General features: G+C 43.7%; 1 protein-coding gene across 1 annotated transcript in view; it reads left to right on the top strand.

Annotated features, from left to right (window-relative positions):
* Window positions 1-16,160, top strand: part of TNFSF11 (TNF superfamily member 11) — a 34,348-nt gene extending 18,188 nt beyond the window's left edge. The window contains exons 3-5 of the mRNA XM_019936414.3: window positions 10,083-10,128; window positions 10,209-10,307; window positions 15,739-16,160. Of these exons, the coding sequence (XP_019791973.2) occupies window positions 10,083-10,128; window positions 10,209-10,307; window positions 15,739-16,160 (567 nt within the window). The remainder of the gene's footprint in view (window positions 1-10,082; window positions 10,129-10,208; window positions 10,308-15,738) is intronic.

Here is a 16,160-nt window from a genome sequence, read left to right as displayed (position 1 = left end):
TCTCTAGCCAATGACAGGTACAGTGAGTAGGCGCTCAGTTAACGTTTAAAGAACACGTTTAATGAACACATGAGTGATCTGTGCTCATCCCTGCTCTTGGTGTCATCAGTTGGCTGGTTGTTTAATATTGTCGGAAGCTATAGCCACATTACCAGTGCCTGGAAGATTCTCATCAAGGGGTGGAGGTCGCTCCCAAGTGTGGTGTTTTTCCTGCTTCTTCAAGAGGGAGCGTCTTCCCTCTTTGGGGCATGAACACCATATAGGGACTTTGAGTCTGGAGGACCTTCACGGCCATCCTGCCCCTTCCCTCCCTGGCCTCACTGGTCCACGGTGGCTGGCCTGGTACCTCTGTTCCCCTTTATCCATTTGTAGCAGTCAGAAATACTGGGGAAGAGTCGATGTGAGAGTAAGCTTTCTACAGAGGAGATAGGGCTTTGTGAATGTCAGAAGTTCTGCCAATGTGAGGTGGCATAATTATGTTTCAAGTGGCAGAAGAGAGCAGAGACGTGGTAAATAGCACGGTTAGCCCAAGATTCCCCACTGCAGTTACCCTGCCAAGCCCTTAGATGAAACTTTATAAATGAGTACGCTAGCTCAGAACACTGTAAAATCGGGCTCTTTATGAAGACTAATATTGCTGTCGTAGGGCTGCTTTATGAAAACCCGAAGGGACCTTTACCTAGAGCAGAAACTTCCTCATTTAAACCATGAAGGTTAAACAATAAAAACTAATTTTCTATTCCCAGCATAGCCATCGCCCTGCCGGGAAAGCATCACTCTGCTTTAGGAAAACAAGGGCACCGTATTCTTTAGCCCTTCGGTGGGTAGAGTACATTACGTGTGTGCAAAGACATGTCTTTTCCAATCAGCAGACTTCTTTCTGGTAGAAATGAGACCTCGCTGACTGTACTTGGGGTGGAAGGAGGAGGCCAGTCCACATTTTTCTTGGTAAAGCTCTTTCTTGAGAATTTCCAGAGATGGTCGTGGGTTGGTGGCTGATTCAGTGAAGAGACAAAGAGATGAGGGGGCTCAGAGCGGGGTGCATGAGGGCGGGGGAGATAGAATCCTGTGGAGAGGACTTTGGCTTTGAGAGAATTTTTTAAATCAGTAGTTCATAGTAAGAAATAAAGAATTTTAGGGACGAGAGGGTAAAGTTACAAATTCAAGTCTCTCACCTTCAGGATTAGGGGGGCTTATGCCTTATCTACTGTCTCCCCAGCCCCGACACTTGCTGGACCCTGGGCCCCTCCTAGCTCCCCTTCCCCTCCCCTCCCCCTCCCCTGTGGGGATTGGCCGGGAGCTGCCCTTCCCTCTTCCCAATGCTCCTGCCCTCTCCCTGCTGGTGCCCGGTGCCCTGTAGGGCTCTGCTCCGGGGGATCTGGGCTGAGAAGCACAGGCTCCACTCTAGCTGAATGACATGTATTTAGGCGACAGAACCTTAATGTCTCCTGCTCTTAAAGTTCTTTGCTTTGAGGTGTTTTCGAACTGTCACCATTGACTCTTCATGACAAGCTGGGGGGGCCTCCAGCTCCATCCAGGTGCATACAAAGTATTCCCGCATGTCCCGTGGACTGGAAGTTCCACGTGAGCTTTCGGAGAGCAGGCAAGCGAAGCTAAGGCATCAGTTCTAATCCTGTCTCTTTAGTTGCTCCACAACACCTGGTGGCTATTGTTTCGGTGCCTTGTGAGCCAAGAATGCCAAGGGAAAAAAAAATCTTTACAATTAAAGATGAGCTATCGATAAGACAGCAAGACATTTCTCCAGGGGAGCAGTTGTACGCCTAGTCTGCATGGATGGGAGGGCAGGAGACCTGCAGACAGAAATAACTCTAAGTAGTTCTGTGTGGCTTGAGTGTCCAGAGTGTCCTCAGGGATGATGGAGTTTGGGGGTGCAGGGGAGGAATAGCTGGAGAGTCTGGAATGGTAACCAGCCTGGTCGTGCAGGGCCTTATAAGCCCAGGTAAGGAACGTAGACTTGTTCCTGAAGTCTGCAGGCAGCCCCTGGAGGGTTTTCAGAAGAGAAGGGACTTCACTGACAGAGGAATGGATAAAGGAGATGTGGTATATATACACAGTGGAATATTACTCAGCCATAAAAAAGAATGAAATAATGCCATTTGCAGAACATGGATGGACCTAGAGATTGTCATACTAAGTAGTATTTGTAGTATTGTCATACTACAAATGAACTTATTTACGAAACAGAAATAGACTCACAGACATGGAAAACAAACGTACGGTTACCAAAGGGGAAGTAGGGGGAGGGATAAATTAGGAGTTTGGGATTAAAATATACATACTACTATATATAAAATAGATAACCAACAAGGCCTTACCGTATAGCAGAGGGAACTATATTCAATATCTTGTAATAACCTATAAGAATTTTTAAAAACCTTTCAAAAAAGAAGAGAAGGGGCTTGCTCGCATGCGGACTTTCTGATGCTCACTCTAGCAGCAATGGACCAGTTGGAGGATATCAGGAGATCAGGAGAGGAGGTAGGAGGTTATTATTGGAATCCTAATGAGAAATGATGAAAGCTTGAAGGAAGGCAGTGGTCCTCTGGCTGGAGAGGAGAGGATGGATTTCTGAGCTATTTACAAGGTGGAAGTCTGCAGGATTTCTCTGCAAGATTAGGAAACTGCCTATTCATTTTCAGAAGCAACCCACATGTGGCATTTATGTGCTAACTCAGCTGATGAAAACACTATTCTTGTAACTAGGTTGGAGAAGAATTACAGGAAGGGTATCATTCAGATGTTAAAATGAATGCATTACATATGTTAACAGTGTAGGAACCCTGTATTATATCTGGCAAACGGGGTGTTAAATCCTTGTTCAACCAGCCAGATGTCCCTGCAGCTGCTACTGGGATTGCAGGGGGAGCCAGCCACCTGAGACCCCAGGTAGGAGCTGGTGCCAGTGGTTTCTGGAAGCATCTGGCTAGACAAATTGTTTCTCCTGTGCTGATTGACAGGTCCCACACGGATCACACAATTCACATCACAATGAACAGGTGGGATTTTCAGTCTGATAAGGCCAGACTCCAGGAACTTGACCTTTTTGCAGGGAATCTTTACAGCTGGGAGTGTCCTCAGTGCAAATTTAAATCTATTTATACATATGATTTTGTAAGACCAAAAAAAAACCACTTCAGTCAAACAAACTGAGGCCAATTTAATAACATTCGCTCTTGAATTGCTATGCTGTCAAAGTCTTGTTTGGGGCAGTTATCCAGCTGAGTTTGCAAAGGCTGGCTTAAGCGTTTGCTGTAAATGTTTATTTTTTATTTTTTTGGTGGTACGCGGGCCTCTCACTGTTGTGGCCTCTCCCGTTGCGGAGCACAGGCTCCGGATGCGCAGGCTCAGCGGCCATGGCTTACGGGCCCAGCCGCTCCGCGGCATGTGGGATCTTCCCGGACCGGGGCACGAACCCGCGTCCCCTGCATCGGCAGGCGGACTCTCAACCACTGCGCCACCAGGGAAGCCCTGCTGTAAATGTTTAAATTAACCTGGAGCTAAATTCCCATAATTACTCAAAAGAAGTTGAAAGTACTGACAGGTGTTTATATTTATTCTTACGGAGTACAATCTCTCCTAAGTGGCTTTGATATATCAAGACTGAGCCAGTTCTGGGATGTCTCCCTCCTCCCTCTTTTGAAAAAAGTTCCCAGAATATATATATATATTTAAATGTTGAGCCTTCTTTTAATTTATTTATTTTTACTTTTGGCTGTGTTGGGTCTTCGCTTCTGTGCGAGGGCTTTCTCTAGTTGTGGCAAGCGGGGGCCACTCTTCATCGCGGTACGCGGGCCTCTCACTGTCGTGGCCTCTCTTGTTGCGGAGCACAGGCTCCAGACGCGCAGGCTCAGTAGTTGTGGCTCACGGGCCTAGTTGCTCCGCGGCATGTGGGATCTTCCCAGACCAGGGCTCGAACCCGTGTCCCCTGCATTAGCAGGCAGATTCTCAACCACTGCGCCACCAGGGAAGCCCCAAAAATATTTTTTAAAGATGTCCAAGGGAGCCTGTGCCAGCAGTCTCCCTGTCACACTCCTGGGAATTGTACTTCTGGGATGTTGAATTCAGGAGAAGTTAAAGAGCAGCAGTCCTAGAGACCACAGTTACACAATCATATTGATCTTTTGTGTACTTTCTTTCTTGGAGGAGAAATTGTGAAATCCCAACATTTTTTCTATGAGTGAAATAAGAAGTCGAAATTTAAAAAAAAAAAAGGAAAGAAAAATCATACCGGTTGTTTTCTTGTCTGTTCAGATGTACTCGGACAGCAAAGACGAAAAGTCAGTGCAGTCTAAATAGGAAGATACCACAAGGAGCAGATTTTCAAATGTTGTGAAACTTCCGCAACTCTCTTGTTTTTAGACTTTGGAGTTGGGGGCAAAACGGCAGTTTCAAATCTGCGAGGTCTGGCTGTGGGAGCCCAGGCTTGGCAATGTTAGACAGTGTCCACTAGGTGGCAGTATGTCAGAGGATTTCTTCTATCCTTGAACTGGCAGCGATTGCTTTGGCTGTCTACCAGTAGGTCGGTTTTCCTTTTTGTCCTGTTTTGAAGGGTTAAATGAAGCTCTCATAATTTAGGCGCAAATTATGCTTATTTAAGAAATGCATAAATTCGCTGAAAAGCCTACTTATTACAGTGTGACCATAAATAAGTTCCTTCATTCATGGGATTTTTCTTAGTAACTTACAGGTGATCCTAATGGTCATGAGTAGGTTTTGGGAATCAGGGGGTGGTTCTCTTTGTCCTTGCATGTGACAGATGTTAAACATGCTTTATTCTGAGAAGGTAGATCGCTGATCTTCCTGGGGAGCAGGGCATTGGGTTCTCTTTAGTAGCTTTCAGCCAAGAGAATATCGCACGGAGGGCTGTCTGCCCAGCTTTCTCACCCTGGAAACTGTTTCTGGCTTCTGTTGGAGGCTCTTTGCTGGGAGGTGTATCAGAACCGCCTATACTTCTTTATGCAAAGCTGTGGGCATTCTGAGAGTGTAGACAACATGTGAGTGCACTGAACGTGCATCCAGAGAGTTAACTTTTTTTTTTCTAATTTACAGCTGGATATAAAATAAGATAAAACACGTATAACATTTTTTAAAAGATCTCTTTCATGTGAATAATTTGTTCAGAGGAAAGGAGTTAGGATGTTCTTTGTAGTGTCTTCCCCAAATTATTAATAGATGAATCAGAACTTTCTGCATTCAAAGAAACCAGAAGCAATGTCTGAATGATTCAATTTGGGACTAAAGAACTCTGCAAATTTTAAAACACTCTAATTAATGGGACAAAAGAAGAGGACTACTGTGGATGAAAATAAACGTAAGTGCAAAGCTTAGGAAGTAAATGGAATTGTCTGTTGGGGTGAAGTTTGGGTACTCCTTTAGAAGACTTTCTTATAATTTTGAAAATTAAAAATATTAGGGGGCCATTCAAGAGAAAACTGTGCTTGGTGTATACATAGCAAAGTATCTGAGCTTTGAGAAAAATGACCAAACAGAGTGGCCCTGCTCTGTGGAGTGGCCTTGCTGGAGTCACATTTGGAGACGTGAGGCCCCCACGTCCAGGGCCCTCATGGCTTACCAGTCATGGCAGGTTCTGAGCCTGCTGTTTTCTGAAGCCCCCTCCCCAAGAATTCTGAGACCATATTTCCTGATGTTGAGGTTCCTTTCTCTCAGATCCCTGGTCAAGGTGGGTCTCCTTTCAGAGTTTCTACTTCAGGGAGGAGACCACCCTCTAAGAATTTCCTGACAGGTATAGAGAGGGAAAAAAAATTCCTTCCCTCTCCCCACTTAGGTTCACCAGTCGGGGCCCTGTAAATTAGACTGACAAGAGATAAATTATAAAAGAAAAGCATACCAATTTATTTAATGTAAGTTTTATGTGACGCAGGAAATGCGTCATTAGGAAATGAAGACCCACAGGAATAGTTAAGCTGAGTGGTTTCTATACCCAGTTTGGTGAAGGGTGGCAAGGTGTAGAAAAATGAGACAGGACAGGACAGGACAGGGTCTGAGCTCAGGATGGTAAACTGGGGGAAACGGAGCAAGGCCTGTTGCTTCAGATTCCTCTAGGCGTCCTCCCGTCTTAAGAGATGAAGAGGCTCCTTTCTTCCCAGTGGTAAGGCACTTCTCCCGTGAGGGTCTGTGACCTGCTTCAGGGGAGAAGGACAAAGCCAGGTAGTCCTTCCTGCCTCTGCCATTTCCCAGAATCCTTTAGCTTAAAATATTCCACTTGCCAAAGCACCATATTTGGGGGTAGCATGTCCTGAACCCCATCCCAGGCCACTGATACTTTCCTGCCAGCTTCCAGGAGTAGACTCGTTGACCACATCTTGTGAAGGGGGGTGGGCTGATAGCTCTAGACGAGGACTGGGAAGGTGTAGGCTCAAGCCCCAGAGCTATTAGGGGCATCCTTATTCTCCCTTGGCCTCCATTTTCCAGTCTGAAAAGTGAGCTTAGTAGTAGTTACCCAGCCTCTGATTCTAACGTGAATCCAACGGGGTAACACAAGGGGAGATAGTTGGCTTTTTGCTGGCTGCACATGTAAGGGATGATTTAATTTTCAACACTTGGAATATATATAAATCGTGAGGATATAATAAATCTAGGACTAAATAGAGCTGTCGCCAAGCAACCATTCACGGACATGCTCAATTAGTAATAATGTTTCTCAACGCCTGCTGCATATTAGAATCACCTGGGGAGGTTCTTGTAAAAAGCTACCAAGTCAATATCAGACTAATTGAGTTAGACTGGCTGGAGTTGGGCCAGGGTACCCTAAAACTGTAGTCTTCGAAGAATGTTATGTTCCTGGTTGATATCTGTGCACATAAATAACAATGATCTTGAGTTCAAAAGATTGGGGTGGGGTAGGGATATAAGAACAGATACTGAGACTACATTTTTTGTAGCCTGAGCTATAGACACATCACGTACTTTGTTTTTCATGTGGAAACTTCCCTATAGGGTTTCATGAGAGGAATTGCAATTCTTGGATACCCAACAATACATAACATGAAAGCAGCATTACCTCATCGGCCTTTAGCTCAAGTTTTAATTCATCTTGGGTCATGACACACTTTTTTTTTTTTAAGCAGACATTGAAAGTGTTTCTGAATGGCACTGGTTATTGAATTTTCTTGAAAAGTTTCCGTGACAGCTCTGACCTAGCACCTGCTGATTAAATGGGCAGGAGAAGTTCATTCCCAGGTAGGAGAGAACAAACTCTCCCTGCCCACTTAATCAGTGACTTTTGTCTGCTGCTCCTTTGGCCTGGTCTCAAGCTTCAAGAAAATCTCAGATTTGCTCATCTCTGAAATCTTTTGGGATGTGAGAGGGATTGCTCTTCTCAAATGGAGGCCCCAGGTCAGCAACACCAGCTCGTCTGTTAGAAATGCAAATTCTCAGGTCCCGCCCCAGACCAAGCAGATCAGAAACACTGTGTTTCAACAAGCCCTCTGGGAGATTGTGCTGCATGTTCAAGGTTGAGAACCACGGAGCTAGCAAAATGGATCTTACCTTGTCTTTCTCAATAATGTGTGCTTTTCTCAATAGAAAAGCACCAAGCAGGCATTTGTAGGCATATGTCATACTTTGCTTTGCTCCCTTCTTCCCTCTCCCCTCTTCCTTCTGAGGATGAGGCAGATCGGGGCTAGAGGGAAAATGAGGGGTAGCTTTAAATCTCTGAAATACTGTCATCCAGGTACCTATTTTTGGTTTTTTTTTGCGGTACGCGGGCCTCTCACTGTTGTGGCCTCTCCCGCCGCGGAGCACAGGCTCCAGACGCGCAGGCTCAGCGGCCATGGCCCATGGGCCCAGCCGCTCCGCGGCATGTGGGATCTTCCCGGACAGGGGCACGAACCCATGTCCCCTGCATTGGCAGGCAGACTCTCAACCACTGCACCACCAGGGAAGCCCCAGGTTCCTATTTGTTCCAATCTTTAAAGAGATGGTAATCAGATAAAGTTACATTATATATACATATATAAGTATATAAAGAGAGATACAATGTCTAAAGATATATTGTATCATAAATGTATAAAGCTATATACAATGTTTAGTAAACATTGTGTGTGTATATATCTCCATTATAAATGTTAAAAAGATATATACAATCAATAAAGATACACTATATATATTATATATGTAATGTATTACGTATTTATAAAGGTAAAAGATACACTGTGTATATATAAATGTATAAAGATATACACAGTGTATAATAGGTACATTGTGCATATATAAATCCCTGTTGTGAATGCAGGGAAGACTAAACTAGGAAATTCCAGAAATCAGGGTACCATTGGGAATCCAAAGATCATGAGAAAAGACTTGGGAGATTGGCAGTCAGCAGGGGAGAGAAATAAATCTTGGATGGAGTGGGGAGAGGAACAAAGCCTGGTAAGGGCCACTGCACTGCACAACCTAAAAGAGCCAGCCATCATTTGCCTGGAATTTCCTGCAGAGATGCTCCCAGGGCTGTGCAGGGCAGTGCCCTGGGTCAAAGGCAAGGGCAGGAAGTAGCCTTGGATGAGGCTGTAAAGTTTCCTTCTAAAAGTCAGTCATGCTGTGACTTCTTTAGGATGTTAGAATAGGTAACTGAAGACAGCTGTGCTATCCTCCAAGGGTCTTTAAAAATAGAATTGAGGGGCTTCCCTGGTGGCGCAGTGGTTAACGGGGCTTCCCTGGTGGCGCAGTGGTTCAGAGTCCGCCTGCCGATGCAGGGGACAAGGGTTCGTGCCCCGGTCTGGGAGGATCCCACATGCCGCGGAGCGGCTGGGCCCGTGAGCCATGGCCGCTGAGCCTGCGCGTCCGGAGCCTGTGCTCCGCAACAGGAGAGGCCACAACAGTGAGAGGCCCGCGTACCGCAAAAGGAAAAAAAAAAAAAAAAAGAATTGATTCTCTTCTCTCTTGGGGGTCTTGAAGGCAGAGAGAAGAATCAATGTAATTTTACCACTAGAACCCTTCCAAGTGTTAACAGTTAAGTTTTGTTATAGCCTCTACCTATCTAACTATCAGCTATCTCAAAGCCCTTCTCTCCAGACATTCCAAGAACTTAAGCTATCTGGCTTATCTCTCAAACATCATGAGGGGGTGGGGTAGTTAGCATGGATGGTCACCCCAATAACAGAGAAATGAGGAATCTCTCCAGAGTGTTTCTAGTAGTATTTAGATGTATGGAGTTACCATACATCTGCTGAGTGCCTACATGCATCATCTCATTGAGTCTTCACAGCCACCGATGATAAAGGTGCTGTTAATATCCTCAGTATTTGTAGGTGACTGAGAAGGGGTTTGAACTGAAGTCAAAGCCTGAAGTTCCCTCCACATCACTTTACTATTTAATGGTAGCTAAGGTCTTGATTCAGGTGGGCCTGCAGTTACTTATTGGACCCTTCATTGTCAGGGCTCAAATTGAGGTATGCAATTACCTACGTTCTTTATGTACTTGAGTTCTTTCTTTTACTGGCTTGCACTTCTAAACCTCTATTTGTGGCAATATTTTAAGCCAATGATTGGTAATCTAAAAAGCTCTTAGACTTCCATGTGGTACTTTAAATACACTGTGACTTTTTAAAATAAAAGATTAACCACTGGAAACCAAGCATCTTTCTCTTTCTTATGGGCTGAGCTTCAACATTTAACAGGAATTCACTAATGAAACAGACATAAAAAGAGACTCTCTAAAAATTTAAGAGGGTCATATATTCTGTGGTAATTGTTATGTTCCTAGTTAACTTCATCTCCATTTGTGTACCTGCTACAAATGTTTAACTATGTTCAGTGATTCCGTGTTTTATAATTTACATTGTCTTTTATTTCCTCTTATTGTCCAAAGTATTTTATTGGATGGTATGTGTGTAGTCTACTTTTTAAGCACATCAACATAATTCTTTGGGGTGAACTTCCCTTTATAGCTACTTAGAACATCAAGAAATTTTACTGCCTGTGTACTTCCGGCATATTTTGAAGGAAAGAGGATTAATTTATTGTATGTCCGACAGTCCTGAATTCTTAACTGCTTTATCAAAAGAGTGTATAAATAAAATTCTTTTTTCTTTTTATTGCAGGAAATGCAACATATTGTTAAATCACAACACATCAGAGCAGAAAAAGGTAAGCATGGATCTGTATAAATATTTGAAAACCCCTAGGGTGACTCCTCTTTGAGCTAACATGGCTTCTCTCATCTCCAGCCATGGTGGAAGGTTCATGGTTAGATCTGGTCAGAAGGAACAAGCCTGAGACTCAGCCCTTTGCCCATCTCACGATTAATGCCATTGACATCCCATCAGGTAAGTTCCATTTATATCCAGCCTGAAAAATATTTCAAGAGTAAGTCAGAAAGAGAAAAACAAATACCGTATGCTAACACTATATATATGGAATTAAAAAAAAAATAGTTCCGATGAACCTAGGGGCAGGACAGGAATAAACACGCAGACATAGAGAATGGACTTGAGGACACAGGGAGGGGGAAGGGTAAGCTGAGACGAAGTGAGAGAGTGGCATGGGCATATATACACTACCAAATGTAAAATAGATAGCTAGTGGGAAGCAGCCGCATAGCACAGGGAGATCAGCTCCGTACTTTGTGTCCACCTAGAGGGGTGGGATAGGAGGGGTGGGAGGGAGGGAGACGCAAGAGGGAGGGGATATGGGGATATATGTATACATATAGCTGATCCACTTTGTTATACAGCAGAAACTAACACAACATTGTAAAGCAATTATACTCTAATAAAGATGTTTTTAAAAAGTCATTTATCAGCCCATCTGAATACTCAGACCTATTCTTAGCCTGTTAGCAAAATTTTGAGAGCCCTTAACTTCTAGACCAGAAGAAAGATCATCTATTTCCACATCATGGAAACAGTGATTCTCGATCGTGCCGGAATGGACATCATCACTATATTCATTTTCAGATCATCAGAGTGAGTTTATTTTAAAAGACTGCTAGTTGAGGTTGCATAACTGGGAAGGATAATCCCGTGTTATACTCATCTCTATTTTTCCAAGCAAAAGTTGACACATCCCCATTGCTGGCCTGTGAGGTGCATGAATTCCTGCAGGTAGTCATATCCTCAGCCATCTCCTGCAGAGTTCCAGGCAGGAGCTCAACAGAGTGATATTTAAGAGGCAATAGCCCTCTAGAAAATGAGACGTACTCGTTCTCCAGGGACTTATCGTTTTTTTCTGGCTAAGAATTTAGCTCAATAGACTGGAGACCTCATTATCTTTTGGAAATGAGGAAACCCAGAGCTCTATGTCTACATCTACCTAATGTACCAGTGATTTCCATCATATAATCCCCACTGGTTACTTCACATCGGGTTAGGTGAGCATCAGAAAGGTCACAAAGGACATTATGATGGAGTGACAATGGAATATTATTGTTATTATTCTTACACCATTTATACACACACTTTGTATCAGGCATTTTGCTCTGTATTCATTATCTCTAAACCTTACTACAACCCTGCAAGGTAGTGATTATCATTCAGATTTTGCAAACAGGGAAACCATGGTCCACCTAGTGTTAAGTTATCTGATCGAGGTTACAACGTGGCAGGATTAGAAGTTGAATTCCACTCTAGCTGATTCGCAAGTCCATGCTTTTTATACTATAGGTTATTACATAAGTATCTTGTGGCCTGTTGCCTTTGTCAGAGGGGAATAAATTCAGAGCGCTTGTGTTCCTCTTTTCATGAAAGAAGTAGATTAATGTGGTTTTAATAGCAGGGCGTCTCAAGTCTGCCGGCCTGGGTTTGAGGTCCCACCGTACTACCTGGCTGGGTGACCTTGTGCAAATTATTGGAATCCTTTGTGTGTCAGCTTCTTCATGGGGATGGTAACAGTTTGTACATCATGGGGCAGCTATAAAGATTTAATGAGGTTATATACTAAAATGCTTATATGGAAGTGGGCCTATAGTAAGAACTTAGTGAATGTAATTTGTCATTATTTAAAGTTTAATTAAATCATTTTATATATTCTATTTCTTGTTTTACAAAAATGATTCAAGGCAAGTTCTTCTTAGAGTTAAAAAAAATCCAAGTTTTAATAAGCAGCTTTGAAGCTACTAATATAGTATGGGCCACAAAGGAATTTTTCCTGACTACAGACATAGAAAGGAGAAACCAACTCTTTGATTTTTAGATTTTCCTAAACTATCTATACTGTCCCAGATATTTGCTTCGTAAACAAATTCTTCTCTCTCTCTCTCTCTCTCTCTGTGTGTGTGTGTGTGTGTATGTGTGTGCCTTATGGTGGAACTACACTAATTTTCTGAGTGGAAAACTATTTTGCATGTTAGCAGAGGCAATCAAATTAATACTGATCTGTCAGCTGTGTGTGCGGTAGTCTGCATTTATCTTTTCAGTTCATTTTAAATGGCATATGATAAATACTGCATTAGACCGTGTGCCAAAGTCTATTTGGCAATAGCAAGCATGCTTTAGTTACATAGCTCTCCCTCCAGGCACCTTGCATCAAATCATTGCCAAAAAGAAGGCAAAACTCCTGGTTATTTTATGATGGTTATTGAGCTTGAGACAGAGTGAAATGAGTGAGTGTATGCTTCTGTTTAAGAAAATAGAATTTGCTCCTCTGGCTTGACCAATGACTCCTTGAGTCCATTTATCTCCCAGTCTGGATACTTCAGAGGAAGACGGCTTTAATTTTGCATGTTCATTCGGTGCCTCTGTTCCATACTTATTTGTACTTATTTACACATAAGAAAGAAATCAGAATCTGCCTTATACTGACTGTGTTTCAAAGCTTCTCGAATAAAATGCATTGGGGAGTATTTTGTGAGGTCAGGATTCATGGCTTTCTTAAGGGCAGCTCAGCTAAATATCTGGAGAGACTTCTTCTCTAATGTCTAATAGCAGTGACCCTAGGGGCTGGGGTGGCTGAAGGTTGTCTAGTGATGGAAGCCCAGGCTTGCTGTGTGAGGTCCTCCAACCTGATAGGGGGGCTGTTCTCATCTTTTCTCCCACTATCGCTATTCATGAGCTCTCCAGTTCACACGGACGGCTCTTCTCCCTTTTCCTCTGCGTGCTGTGTGCATTCCGTTCTTTGCTCGAACAGTTTCCCTCGATCACAATCCTCTCCCTTTTCTCAGCCCGTCCACATTTGACCCAAGCCCTCCCTGCCCTCTGTCACTGGGCTGAGTTCACGTGGTCGCCACTAATTTCTGCAGCTTCCACTTGGCAGGTGCTTTAACTGAACTTCAGCCATGGGCTGTGTGACCTGCAGAAATGAAAATGTTATAGTTTTCATTTGGTGTGCCCATTTCTTCTTTTCTCCTCTACAAAGTGCCTTGAGGGTATACTGCTTGATGCATTTCTTAACTGTGGATAGAGTGAATGCCCGTAGAAAGCACCATTCAGATATCTACTAAATGACGAAATTGATCAGCGAATGGATAAATATAGGCATGTTTAGAAGGATATAAGGACACTCCTTCCACTTGACTTGAGCTAACAACAGGAGTGGTATGCGGTCAGGGTTTCTGTGTTCTCCTCTCTCTTTCATATCCTTCCCTGCCTTTCCTGGACTGTATCTCTGAGCCCTTGGTCTAACGCTAGCTGATCCAACCTGTCGAGAGGGTAGACGTCACCTTAGTCATTCTGCTGCTATCTGTTAAGGGCCGTCATAGGAGATAAACTATAAGACCGATAATTGATTGCATGAAGGATTGAATACAAGAGTAGGGGAAGAAGGAGGTAACCATGGGATGGTTTGAGATAGGAAACACCTTGAGTTTTTTGTAGCTCTGTCAATGGTCTAGGTGGCTGTTTACCAGCCTGGAGACGTTACTTTGCTAGTGTTCATGAGGATGTGATGCATAGAGTCTTACAGTCTCATTTTGACTCACTTGGGACCATGGAATGATATTTACATTTGGGATGCTTTAATTTAGGACGATCTGAGGTAGGACCTCAGATGAAAAAGGGCAGGGCGCTGTGCTGGGTTCTGGAGGCAGCAGTGCCTGTGATGGCTTCTCAGGCGCGATGGGGCGCCCTCTTGTGGATACGATATGCAGTTCAGGAAATCTGTCCTGTCCCTGAGCACGGGGATTGAAACCATTGGCTTCTTTGCCTTTGCAGGCATGTCTAAGGATGGGGGGTTGCCCCACCATAGCTTGGACCCCGCTGCATTTTTTTTTCTTCCACTTACCCTACCATCTAGTTGGTTCTGGAACAGCCTGGTATTGAGGTCCCCAGACCATAGCCCAGCTGCCCAGTAGCCCTCCAGGGACAATAGAACATTATCCTATTTGTGGCTCTCCAGAGTAAGATGCAGGTGTTCAAGTTTCCCCAGGATTCAGGCCAGTCTTGAAAGTTAGCCAGTGTGGGTTTCTGGTTCTACAAAGATCTCCCAAGGACCCACTCTAGCCAAAGTGTTGTCAGCTCTGATGGATCCGTGGAATCCAGTTTAAGTCTAAATTCCGTGGGGGATTTCTCTTGGGTGACAGGCGGCAAAGAACTTCTCCCTGGCTGCAGAAACTACTCCCCACCCCAATCTGAGACTCCTCAGCTCTGTTTTGCCTTGTTGAAATCCTAGCAGATGACAAACTTAACTTAGCATAAGTGTTTACAAAATCCTCTGGAGGAAAACTCTGGACTTTCCACAGTATAACAGCTTTTTTCCCACTAGCTGACATCTTTTCCAGTTGGCTAATAGGTATCCGTATAAATATAAATATTTGATTACTGAGGTTTATCATGGAGGTAGTCCCAATTTTTAAAGACCTAGTAAAGTACACTAAAGACCTGAAATATTCAAAGCGTTGGACACTTTGCTGACTTAGAAGATTTTCTAGAAACTTCTGCTGCTCCAGAAACAGTGACATGAAGATCGCTTGTCACATTTCAGGTGTGAGAAGGAGCTAAAGGAGAGTTCTGGTCTAATAATAGAAGAGGTTTTACCATCCTTTGGGCACAAAGGATTGCATGAAGTTGTGAAGCTGGGGAGTACAATGCCAAGGATATGTTCTTTGTGAACTTCTCTGGGGGTAGCTTTTCAGTCGTGTGACCTTGGGAGGCATTTGGGCTATTGGAGGAGGGGAAAATCAATGGTGATGAGAATATAGAGTTTAAGAGTTTGACTTTTTGGTCCAAGTTGCTGTGACCCAGATTTTCAGCTCCTTCTATATACCTCTCTCCGTGAATTAAAAGAGAAAGTGGGGTCACGTGGAGTGTGGATATTCTCTTCCTGTACTTGTTTCTTGCTTTCTTGTTTCAACTGCCGCTGGCTGATTCTCTTCCTTCAACCTTGAATGACCTTTATGTTTCTGTTGGCTGAATTCCTCCTTTAAGTTATCAGGCTCAGTAGCACAGCAAAATCGTTCTTGAGCCCTCTGGGAGGAAGTAATCTCTTTCCTTTGAATTCCCATTGCAATATCCACACCTTTCTTATCAGGGCCTGAGCCTTGCTTCCCGTCTGAATGTATATCATACTTATCCCTTGTGTACTATAGGCTCCTTGAGGGCAGGAAAAGTGAGATTTTGTATTTGTCCCCTCTCAGGTGCCTAGCAGAGAGCACAAGTACTTCTTAATGTACTGGTACTCCCCTTTTAGAAAATAAATTCTGAGAAATTATTCTCCCATTGGAACAATGACTGTTACAGTAGGTCTTTCTCCAACCTCATAGAATTGTGAGAATGTCCTTCTCCTTGAAGGGGTGGGTTTTACATCACGTGCCTCTCTTTTCCTCAGGTTCCCATAAAGTGAGTCTGTCCTGCTGGTACCATGACCGAGGTTGGGCCAAGATCTCCAACATGACTTTCAGCAATGGAAAACTAATAGTTAACCAAGATGGCTTTTATTACCTGTATGCCAACATCTGCTTTCGACATCATGAAACTTCGGGAAACCTCACTGCGAATTATCTTCAGCTAATGGTGTACGTCACCAAGACCAGCATCAAAATCCCGAGTTCTCATACCCTCATGAAAGGAGGAAGCACCAAATACTGGTCGGGGAATTCTGAATTCCATTTTTACTCCATAAACGTTGGGGGATTTTTTAAGCTACGGTCTGGTGAGGAAATAAGCATTGAGGTATCCAACCCTTCACTACTGGATCCAGATCAAGATGCAACGTACTTTGGGGCTTTTAAAGTTCGAGATATAGATTGA

This window comes from Tursiops truncatus, chromosome 18 (genome assembly GCF_011762595.2).
Source record: "Tursiops truncatus isolate mTurTru1 chromosome 18, mTurTru1.mat.Y, whole genome shotgun sequence".
Lineage (NCBI taxonomy): Eukaryota > Metazoa > Chordata > Mammalia > Artiodactyla > Delphinidae > Tursiops > Tursiops truncatus.
Note: the sequence above shows the minus strand (reverse complement) of the source record. Positions and strands in the feature narration are given on the sequence as shown.